At 38.0% G+C, this 12036-nt stretch overlaps 1 protein-coding gene across 3 annotated transcripts in view; it reads left to right on the top strand.

Moving 5' to 3' along the window:
* The window catches only part of USO1 (USO1 vesicle transport factor), a 76758-nt gene that overhangs the window by 45181 nt on the left and 19541 nt on the right, over positions 1-12036 (top strand). For all 3 annotated transcript variants that reach the window (XM_007495687.3, XM_007495685.3, XM_007495688.3), the window contains 4 exons: positions 3519-3659; positions 6391-6479; positions 7392-7546; positions 11400-11611. In XM_007495687.3, the coding sequence (XP_007495749.2) occupies positions 3519-3659; positions 6391-6479; positions 7392-7546; positions 11400-11611 (597 nt within the window). The remainder of the gene's footprint in view (positions 1-3518; positions 3660-6390; positions 6480-7391; positions 7547-11399; positions 11612-12036) is intronic.

The following is a 12036-nucleotide window of genomic DNA, read 5'->3' as shown; positions in this document are numbered from 1 at the left end:
ATTCATTGACCTCTGTCCTCCCTAATTTGTTAATATATGAACTCAAGGATATAAATTTCCCCCTGAGTACTGCTTTGGCTGCATCCCATAGATTTTGAAAGGATGTCTCATCAATGTCATTTTCTATAAGGAAATTTTTAATTATTTCTATGATTTGTTCTTTAACCTGTTTTGGAGAATCATGTTATTTAATTTCAAATTTTTGGTTTGCCTCTCCATGTACCTTTACTAATTATTATTTTTATTGCATTATGATCTGAAAATATTGCATTTATTATTTTTGCTCATTTGCACTTGTTTGCAATGTTTTTATGCCCTAGTACATGTTCAATCTTTGCGAATGTACTATGTGCTGCTGAAAAGAAGGTATATTCCTTTTTGTCTCTATTTATTTTTCTCCACATGTCTACTAACTAATTTTTCTAAGATTTCATTCACATCTGTTACCTCTTATTTATTTTTTGGTTCGATTTATCTAGATCTGATAGAGGAAGGTTCAGGTCTCCCACTAGTATAGTTTTACTATATATTTACTCCTTCACTTCCACTAGTTTCTCCTTTAGAAATTTGGATATTGTACCATTTGGTGCATACATGTTTAGTACTGATCTTTCTTCATTGTCTATACTGCCTTTTATCAGAATGTAATTACCTACCCTATCTCTTTTAAATAGATTTGTTTTTGCTTATCTTTGTCAGATATCATGATTCAGACTCCTGCCTTCTTTTTCTCATTTGATGGCCAATAAATTTTTGCACCTTGTTTTAACCTTTACCCTGTGTTTGTTTACCTGTGTCGTGTGTTTCTTGTAAACAACATATGGTAGGATTTTTGTTTTTAATCCACTCTGCTATTTACTTGGTTTTATGAGTGAGTTCATCCCATTCATGTTCAGTTATAATTACCCCCTGTAGATTCCCCAACATTTTGCTTTCCTCTCCTAGTCCTGCCCTTTTTTCTTTCACTATTTCCTTCTACACCAGTGTCATTGTTTTTAATCAGTTCCCCTAATTCCCACCCTTATTTTAGTTCCCTGTCTCTCCACCCCCCTCCTTATTCCCCTCTTATTTTCTTTATGGTCTTTTAAAACTATTCTTCCCCCCGCCCCCCCCCCCCCTTGTATTGCTTCCCTCCCCACCAGTCTGTTTGTTACCCTTCTACTTCTCAATAGGGCATGGATCAATTCTCTGCCCCAATGGATCTGATTGTTCTTCCCTCTTAGAGTCAATTTCAATGCACATTATAATTAAGTATTTCCTGTCTCCAGCTTCTTTACCCTTCCAGTGAATTCCCCAACTCCACCATTGGCTTTTTTTATGAAATATAAATTTACACCATTTTGACTCTTTTTTTCCCCATTTCTTTTAGTATTAATCTCTTTTTTAAACCTCTTTTATATATATTTATTCATCTGTGTATTTGTATAAATCTTGACATTTCGTCCTATATAGTTTGTCACTGTTCCCTCTAAGTATAATTCTTGTAGATATCCAGGTAATAATAACAATTTTTAAGAGTTACCAGTATCATCTTTTCTTATAGGAGTACAAATAATTTGAACTCATTGGGTCCCTTTAAAAAAAGTGTTCTCTCCCCCCCCCCCCCCCCCAGCCCCTTTCTTAATTACCTTTTGGTGATTCTCTTGAGTTCTGTGCTTAGGGATCAAATTTTCTGTTTTGTCTTTTCTTTATGAATGCTTGGAACTCTTCTATTTTATTAAATGCCTATACTTTGCTCTGCAAGAGTATAGTCCGTTTTGCTGGGTAGTTGATTCTTGATTATAGGCCTAGTTCCCTTCCTTTTTGGAATATGATATTCTATGCCTTCCAGGCCTTCAGAGTAGATACAGCCAAATTCTGTGTTATCATAACTATGGTTGCATGGTATCTGAATGACTTTTTCTTAGCAGCTTATAATATATTTTCCTTGCTCTGTAGTTCTTGAATTTGGATATAACATCCCTGGGTGTTGTCAGTTAGGAATTAAGTACAGGAGGTGATCTATGGATTCTTTCAATCTCCACTTTTCCCTCCTGCTCTAGAACTTTGGGGCAGTTTTCTTGGACAATTTCCTGTAGAATAATGTCTAGGCTTTTCCTTTTGTCATGTTCTTCCAGTAGTCTAATAATTCTTAAGTTATCTCCCCTGGCTTTGTTTTCAAGGTCTGTTGTTTTGTGAATGAGGTGTTTCATATTTTCCTTAGTTTTTTCATTCTTTTGATTTTAATTTATAGATTCTTGCTGCCTTGTGAAATCATTTGCTTCTAGTTGTTGGATTCTAGTTTTTAAAGACTGAATTTAATCCCTGACTTTTTGGTCATCCTTCTTTTGCTCTTTCATTTTCTTTGTGTCATTTTTTAGCTGGTTAATTTTTGCTTTCGAGACACTATTTTCTGTTTCCAGATGATTCATTTTGCTTTATAAGTTCATTTCCCAGTTGTTTTGAGCCTCTCTTAATTGTTTTTTGAATTGTATTTTGAGTTTTTCCAAAGCCTGTGGCCAAATTGCTGGAATTTCTGTGTTTTTGCTTGGTGTTCCTTGGTTCTCCTCTGTTCCATTTTCTCATTCTTCTTTACCTGGATAGAAGCTATCAATTATAATTTCTTTTTTCTTTTTCTGTTGTTTACTCATATTTCCCCCCCTTCTCCCCCCCCCCCCCCCCCCCGTAATTGCCTGTAGTCTTGCTCCTTTCATTATTTGCTGGATCTGTTATTCTGAGCTGTTCTGTCCTGAAGGGGCTTCTTCTCTGCTCTGCTGATTGACTAGGTTAGGCTGATGGTATTGATGAGCCCTGAGGCCAGATCTTCCCCAGCAGGCAGCAGAAGATGAAAAGGAGCTGGGCTTCCCACCTTGTTACCAAGGTTGTAGCCTATAGTGGGTGCAGCACAGCCTTTGGGATTGGGGTGTTGGAGCCTGAGCTTCCCTGCTCTCTGAAGGCTTCTTATCTGTCCAATGATAAGATAGAGCCAGGGTGGAGTTAATCTGCAAAGCTGGATGTGCCCTGAGGCCAAAACCTCCCAAGAAAGGGGGAGGAGGTAAGATGAAGTATCTCAGCTGTGACTAAGCTGCCTTCTTTGCTGCCTTCTCTGCACCTTTCCTCCAGCTACCTCCCCTCTGCCTGTACCCAACACCCTGAGCCTGGCACAGCAATGCCCCCAAGGTACTCCCTCTGGACTATCGCCCTTGCCTGCTCAGAGATTCAAGCCACTGCTGGAAGCTCAGTACTGTAGGTGAGGGAGGGGTCCTGGGACCTTCCTTCTTCTTTCCCCTTCAACCTGAGTGTTTTAGAATTCAGGCTTTTTTGGGGTGTACCTTTTAAGTTGAGTCCAGCAGGAGGGTTTCCTATTTCTGTCCTGTTGTTTGATTTGATTTTCAGTTCCCTCAAAGCATTGTGGTTTTGATCAGTGAGGAAGGGTTCTGCTGAGGTCTGAAGTTGTGCTGCCTCTAAGCTGCCATCTTGACCACGCCTTTTTCCTTCTATTTTAAAAATAATTCTGTTTTCTCTTTTCTCTAACCTAGCTTGTTCGTGTCCTGGTATCACCTACAAATCCTCCAGGTGCTACCAGCAGTTGCCAGAAGGCGATGTATCAGTGTGGGTTATTGCAACAGCTTTGTATTATCTTAATGGCTACTGGTGTTCCTGCCGACATTCTGACTGAGGTAACGTAGATGATTTGTTTGGAGAGAGGCTAATTGGAACTGGGAATTAGTTGTTCATTTCATTCACATTTACTTGGCATCTGTTCAATGAAAACTACTATTAGAGAAGTTCTAGAGCCATGATGGTGAATCTATGGCACCAGAGCCAAAGATGGCACACAGAGACCTCTCTGTGAGCACACATGCTGTCACCTACCAGATTTAATTATTAGAAAGGCAGAGACTCAGGTGGAGTTGCTTCTCTCCCCCTCTCCACCATGCCTCCCTGCTCACACTCTGCCCAGCAGCCCAGTAGAAGCATTTACTCCCTCCCCCAAGCAGAGTACTCAGTCCTCTCCTTCCTCTGGTTGGGGTGGGGTTAGAGCATAGCATGCAGTCTTGGGGTTTGGGGGACAGGGCACGGCATGTGGTCTCTAAAAGATTCACAATCACTTCTGTGGGATACCAAAAAGATTGAGAGTTCCAGAACTTGCTCTCTCCGGAATGATGTGTACATAAATATCATTAGAACCTGGTAAAATGTGAAAGTGCAGCAGGTGAATGTCTCAATGATTTAGTGCATAGAGTATGGGAGCCAAGAGTCAGGAAGACCCTAATTTAAATGTGGCCTCAGATAAGTGTCTAAACTCCCTGGATGACCCTGTCTGCCTTAGTTTCTTCATCTGTAAGATGGAGACAATAATAGCACTTGCCTCCAAAGGTTGTTGTAAGGATTGAATAAGATAATGCTTTCATAGAAATCCTGAAAACACTATATAAAATGCTGACTGTTAACATTTTAAGATGATACATGTCCATTTTCACTGCTGTCTCTATCTATATCCCATTACCACTTCCCCTACAACTATAGCTCTTCCTTAGAGTTTAGCTCTAAGCCTTGCCCTCTTTCCAGGCACACACTCTTATAGCCTCATCGACTTCAATAGCTTTGGCTGTATTATCTCTATGCAAATGATTTACAGATTTATATATTGAGTCCAGGTCTTTTCCCTGAGCTTCTGATCTACAGTAACACCAGTTGCTTATTGGATACTGGAGACATTTTAGATTCTTCATATCCAAAACTGAACTTTTTTCCCCCCCAAACCCTCTCCTCTTCCAAATTTCCTTGTTTGTGTTGAAGGCACCACCATTGCATCCCAGGTTTGTAGCTTCAGCATCATCTTCAGCTCCTTACTCTCCCTTGTCTCACATACCCAGTCAGTTAAAATCTTGCTGCTTCTGTAACATATCCAGAAAACTATTCCTTCACTTACACATCTACCATCCTATTTCAGGCCTTATCACCTTGCACTTCAATTAGGAGGAAACAGCCTCTTTATATTGGTCTCCCAGCCTCCTCTCTACTTGCTCCAGTCCACCCTACACACTGCTGCCAAAGCCATTTTCCTTAAGTGTAAATATGACCATATGACTACTGTAGTCAACTCTTTTAGCTTCCTCTCCTCCAGAATAAAATATAAACTACTCTTTTTAAAGCCCTAGACAACCTGGCCTCAACTTATCTTTTCAGCCTAAGTGTGCATCACTTCCTTCCTGCGTTCTGTGATCCATACAAACTGATTTCAAAAGGTTCTTCATCGCTTATCTCTGTGAATGTGCTCCTTTCTTATCTTTGCCTCATAGTCCTTCCCTTCCATTTTTTGCATGAAGCCTTTCCTGACCTTCAGTTTCCACTGTTAATGCCTCTCCCTATTAACTACCTTTTATTTAATAACTTAAAATTACCTTATGCTGAATATGTGAATACATATGGGGTGGTGCTTTTTGCATAGTTCCATTTTTTGTATTTGTATCCCTTGCACCTCATTCAATAACTGCCCTGTAGATACTTGTTAAAGATTTATTGGTTGTTAGTTTGGAGCAAGGTTCTTATTTTTTCATGTGTCCTGGACCCATTTGGCAATATGATGAAACTTATGGACTTCTTAGAATAATATTTTTAAATGCATAAAATAAAAAACATAGGATTACAAAGGAAGATAATGACATTGAAAGGGAGTTATAAAAATATGGTTTTGTACACAGGTTCTTAAGCACAGTTTAAGAAACTCTTTTTTAAAAATTCTGTTCTGAATTTTCTTCCTTCTACTAAGAAGGCAAAAAAAAAATCATTACAATAAACATGTAGTTGTACAAAACATACATTTAGCTATGTCCAAAAAGAAAGAAAAAATCTACTTCAATCTCTACTCAGTTCTCTACATGGAGATGGATAGCAGGTTTCTTCATGGCACAGGGTCCCTAAAAAGTTTGCTAGCCCTGATTTAGAGGTAAACATTTTTTTTTCAAGGCTGGGCAGAAATATTTTGCAATGCTAAAGAAAAAAGTTACAATTATATTGATTTTTAAGAGCTTTGGTTATTTTGTGCTTAGATGAGATTTCTTAGTTATAATTTCATTCCGTGGCAAAGAGTTTTTTTGTTTTTGATTTTTTTCCTCCAAATGAGTCTTCCCTGAAGTGTTTTGGATTGGCGAAACTTTTTTTAAAAGTTATTTTCAGGATGTTAGTGGAAAGTATTTTACAGGGAGATTTAGATTTATGAGTGCATTTGTAAGAAATTTATATGAATTTTAATTGTTTCAAATTATTTCCTAATGATCTTTGCAGTTTTTCAAGCAGACTTTGGAGATTAAACTAAAAGGGAAGCACTTAAAGTTTTTCCTACTCTGAAACAAGCATTACTCTTCCTTCTTTGTTTATTGTGAATGTTCAAATTCTTCTCAACAGACTATTAATACTGTATCAGAAGTTATTCGAGGCTGCCAAGTAAACCAAGACTACTTTGCATCTGTAAATGCACCTTCAAACCCACCACGGTAGGAAAAAAGGGATATATCAGCACCAATAAAAAATTCCTTTGGAAACATACTTAATTGACTTCAATTTGGTAGGAAAACATATATGCATCTTTGTCTTCTAAATCCTTAGTAGTCAAGAGATGAATCTTTTCTGCAAATCAGATGTACTGGATGTTTGATTCTATATTTGGAACTTTGGGCACTTGGTTTTTTCCCCCATTTTTAAAATCAGTCACTAGAAATATCTACCTGTATGATTAGAAGTAATTACCATTTGACAAAGCATGCTGCCTTTCTTCTCCAGAATAAGACTTCCCCTACACTTCACCTTTACCTGTGTCTTGACTAAAAATAAACCTGATGTAGTGGGCCCTCATTCTAGAGTTATTGAACTGAATTAACTCTTCAGCTGGCCTGAATCCTTATTGCTTGGATTCTTTACCCTGAGGTAGAGGAAAATAGATTTAGTTTTTTTATGTTATTTTTTGGAAATATTTGGATAGAATTTTAGTGGTGAATTCTGGATAGGTATTTCCAAAAATGACTGGTGGTGTTGCTCCCATTTGATAGATGAGGAAACCCCAAGAGGGTTAATTTGTCCAAGATTAACCACCTAGTAAAGGGGCATGAAAAGACTTGTCATGTCCCAGGGCCTCTGCCTCCAATAGTGTCCTTTACATTCTCTTATACAAGAGGGTGGTGCTTTGTCTCTAGGAGATAATTATGGATGAATAGGCAAATCAGTTTTTCAAGTTTTCCTAACTGGAGGTGTTTGACCTTAGAAAAATTAGATAGCCCTTGGGGGAAAAAAATTCAAGCAACCCTTCCTACATACCCATTAACTGTCATTTTGCTCCCAAATCTCAAACTGAGTCTTCTGCTTTGTGTGCTTTGGTTCTGATATGCATTTTTCTTTTAAAAATGAAACAGGCCTGCAATTGTTGTGCTTCTGATGTCCATGGTTAATGAAAGGCAGCCATTTGTCTTGCGCTGTGCTGTTCTCTACTGTTTCCAGTGTTTCTTATATAAAAATCAGAAAGGACAAGGGGAAATTGTGTCAACACTATTGCCTTCTACTATTGATGGTAAGTAAGGTTTTTAAAGAGTTTCTAAATTGAATCTAAGGCTTATATCTAAAATATTTTGCATCCTGAGTCCATCCTCCTATTTCTGAAGATTAATCTTAATGTTAAGTATTTTCATTTGAGTAATTCTTTACTGGTAATATGTTGTGGCCTTTTAGGTGACCCACAGTTTGAATTATTTGGGGCCTGGGATTCCATTGTTTGCAACCTTATATGACATTGGTAGAATTACTTAAGCAGGAAGGATAGAGATAAAAGTTAATGTCAAATTCATCTTGTATTTTAAAAAGAAAAGCAAACTACATAGTAGATGTTCACAGTTCATCATATAGCTCTCCCCTTATGTTCTATAATGAATATGGAAAAGCTCATTTAATTTTGTTAGGTTCAAAATTTTAAAAATCAGTATTTATGAACATCAAAAAACAAAAAAAAAATTTCTAGACCTTTGTTTCAAGAAAAGGCTTGATGTCATTAAAAGCACTACATAGTTTCCCCAAAGGAACCTAGTCTTCTTCCTCTTTTCTCTTTCTCCTCCTCCTCCCTACCTCCCATTCAATTCTAGTCCCAGTCCATTGTACCTCCATAACTTCTGTCCAAGATTTGCTGAGAGAGTCATAAAACTCAGCAAGGATTCTTTTTATTATTAGATGTTTTTAATTGTGATTTTTCATAATAGGTTCTTGAGGTCAATAATGTAGATCAAAATTCACAGCAGAGTAAATGTATTTTTCCTAAATAAACCCTTCTCACCAATTTTGCTTTCTAGAAATTTAGCTTTGTGCTCTGTAAATCCCAACACCAAATTTTATTTTACATCCCAGAAGCCCCCAGTCTCCTCATTCTACCTTCCTTCCTTCCATCATTCTGTAGACATTTGTTAACCATGCTCACCATACCTTTCTCATTCACTAAACAGTTTAAAAAGACCAAAATCTAAAATCCTCAGCAAATAATGCGAAGTGCAGCAAAATAAATATCTTCATTGGCTATTTCCAAAAAATTTATATCTCATTTCTGCATATTTATTTCATAATCACCTCTCTGGAAGGAGAAGGGGATGGGGAGAAGGATAGGAAGGAGATTCATCTTTAGGTATCTGGACTCAGTATATTGTACTGAGCAGAGTTCTAGTCTTTCACAGTTTTTCTCTGTAATGTTATTGTCATTGTATATTTATTGTATTGTATTGTATATTGTATATATATATATTCTAATTCTGCTTATTTTATGTTAGTTCATATAGAAGTTTTTGCAGTTTCCTCTGAAACTGACCATTTCATCATTTCTTATGGCACATAGTTATATTTCCATTATATTTATGTACCACAGTTTGTTTTGCCATTCCCCAAGAAGTGGATGCCTACCTAGTTTCTAGTTTTTGACTAAGATGAAAAACTGTAGAGCAGGGGCTCTCCCTGGAGTCGTTGGATAGATAGACTGACAGACTTGCCTCTCAATAGAATTGATGTTGTTGGTAATCCTGTGTAGTTTGTTTTATGAACTTAAAAATATTCATATAAGGAGGAGTCTGAAGGTGACATTAAGACTCTCAAAGGGGTCCAGGAAACAAAAATGTTTTTAAAAGTTTTCATGTTACAGAACAAACCATAGGAGCAATCAGACCCAACCCTCAAATTTTACAAGTGAGAAAATTAAGTCTCACAGAGATTAACTGGCTCTTCCCCAAGGTTATTTTGGTAGTAAGTAGTAAAACTAGGCTTAAAGTGTAGGTTCTCTGACTCCAAACATGGTACTCTTCTATCTCTGCATTCAGGTACATATTATAGGATGGATATTATAGTCATTCTTTATCCACTTGACTTTCTCATTCTGACAAGCCAAATTCTCAAGTGATTATAGAAGAAACATGTCATAGTTTTGTTGGGAAAAACTCATGCATTTAAAAAAGAATTCTCATCCCTCTCTGTAAGCATAGTTGTATCTGAATTGATGTATTGGATAAAAATGTGCAAGTCTTCTAAACTAGTTGAATTTTAATTTGGAAATGTGGTTTGAAAATACCGAGAAAATCCAGTTTCTTTATTGTTTTGTATTGATAGATTACTTATAATAAATCTTTCATTTTCCTAAAGTTACCAAAAAATCATTTCTGCTCAGCTCTTTATTTCAACCAAGAATCTATTTTAAAAGAAAATCTAAAAAAGTGGAGACAAAACTATTCCTCCTGATAACATGAAAGGTTTACCACTGTTTTGCCATTCCAGCCAGCTACAAAGGGCATAATTTGTAGAAATAGAAAAGGGAAACCTGAAAGACATTCTCTTTTAAAGTTACCTGGGATATACTTTGATTGTTGACTGTCTAAACAAATTGTGGCTCATGATGTAATGAAAGATGAATTTGCTATATAAGAAATGAGGGGAAATGTATTCATATATTTTAATTTATTTGGGAAGTTTTATTTAATTAATTAATTTAGAGTATTTTTCCATGGTTACATGATTCATATTCTTTCCCTCTCTTCCCCCCATCCCCCTCCCTTAGCCAACACGCAGTTCCACTGGGTTTTACATGTGTCATTGATCAAGACCTATTTCCATATTATTGATATTTGCACGAGGGTGATCATTTAGAGTTTATATCCCCAATCATATCCTGAGAGAAAATTTATAAAAATGGAGCCATAGTAAAATGAGAGCCAGCAAAACAATCTACACAGTGTCTAGATCGGGGTCCCCAAACTTTGTACATAGGGGGCCAGTTCACTGACCCTCAGACTGTTGGAGGGCTGGACTATTAGAAAAAAACAAAACCCAAAACTATGAACAAATCTGTATAGCACTGTCTGGGATAGCAGAGGCTGCAGCACTGGTTGTGATGGGTTTGTCACACCTTGCACAGGCCCATCATCGCCACCACTATACCAAGCAGTAGTATACACTGTGCAGAATCCCCTCCCCCAGATCACCGCTCACCATGCTGACATCTTCCATTGTGCAGCTGCCTAATCTTTTGCAAGGCGCCTCTTTCTCGTTCAGTTACTCTCAGAACAAGGCGCCATGCAAAGGATTATGTCACCGGAAGTATCACTGTACGTGAGCGACACTGCGCTTTGCGGCACCACCACATACAGTACTCCAGGAGCTCTCACTAACCACTAATGAAAGAAGCGCCCCTTCCAGAAGTGCGGTGGGGGCCAGATAAATGGCCTCAGGGGGCCACATGTGGCCCGAGGGTCATAGTTTGGGGACCCCTGGTCTAGAGTCACATGAAGGATAGACAGTTCTTGTTTGACCACACTGTCCAGGCTTTTCCTTTCACATATGACCAAGTCTCCTCTGCAGAAGTGGAGATTGCTGATGCAGAATGGTCCAGCTTATCCTGCTTTTCCTCTTTCTATGTGTGGCAAGGGATGACTCTCTGGGCAAGGGAAGAATGTATTTTTATATGAAAATGAAGGTAAAAAACTAATAAAAAATTTTTTAAGAGAAAGAAAAGGCAAATGAAAGACAAAGACCTGACTGCTGAGGAATCATTTTATTGGATTTGAAAGGAATCACTTTTCTTTGAATTGTTTTAGAAGCAATTTTTTTTTCAGCTCCAGTTGGTGTCTATCATTGATATTTTTCTAAGACCTTTTAAATTTCTTCTAGTAATTCTTCCATAATTTCCTTCTTGGCTACCTTTCCTCTCCCTGGCTTTTTCCTTTGTAACTTTTCTGATTTACCCACTTTGGTATAAGAGCAATGGGAGGTAAATAATGACATCTTGTATTTTCATGACATTAGGTGGGAGCCTATCTCGTATGTAGTCCAGCTCCTCAGTCCTTTCTGTAATCAGTTTGATCCCATCTATGGAGTTCTGTAACCTTCTGCTGTTGATTTTGTAGCTACAGGTATTTCTGTCTCGGCTGGTCAGCTGCTATGTGGAGGCCTCTTTTCTACGGATTCCCTTTCAAATTGGTGTGCTGCTGTGGCCTTGGCCCATGCTTTGCAGGAAAATTCTACCCAGAAAGAGCAGCTACTGCGGGTCCAGCTTGCCACGAGTATTGGCAACCCTCCGGTGTCCCTGCTGCAGCAGTGCACTAATATCCTCTCGCAGGTGCAGTACTTGGCCATCCTTGTGTTCAAAGGGGAAGGGAAAATGTGCACTAAACATTTTGATGTCAGCACATAAACCCTCCAGGATTTATGGAGCATCAGAAGTATTTGCAGAGAAAGGAGAAAAGAACAAGGCTCAACCCCTTGTTGTCTTTTAGGAATAGAAAGAAGCTGACATCTTCTTAGAGCAGGTGTTTAGTTGCTCTGGTGCCCGCTGTATTATCCTGTGACCTTTTGTTATGGCACTTTGTTTCTGGCATTAGTTTGTACTACATAGTATTAATTTGGTTTGTACCACCATGGCTCTCCTTTGTTTTGCATCTTCACTTGGAGCAGAGCACTTTGCTTGAAATGGCAGCTTGAGCAAAAATACTTAACTTCTCTCTGCTTCAGTTTCCTGATCAGTAAAATGAGAGGGCTGGACTT

Source organism: Monodelphis domestica, chromosome 6, assembly GCF_027887165.1.
Source record: "Monodelphis domestica isolate mMonDom1 chromosome 6, mMonDom1.pri, whole genome shotgun sequence".
Classification (NCBI taxonomy): Eukaryota; Metazoa; Chordata; class Mammalia; order Didelphimorphia; family Didelphidae; genus Monodelphis; species Monodelphis domestica.
The sequence above is the reverse complement of the archived record's forward strand: the minus strand, read 5'-3'. Positions and strand labels throughout refer to the sequence as shown.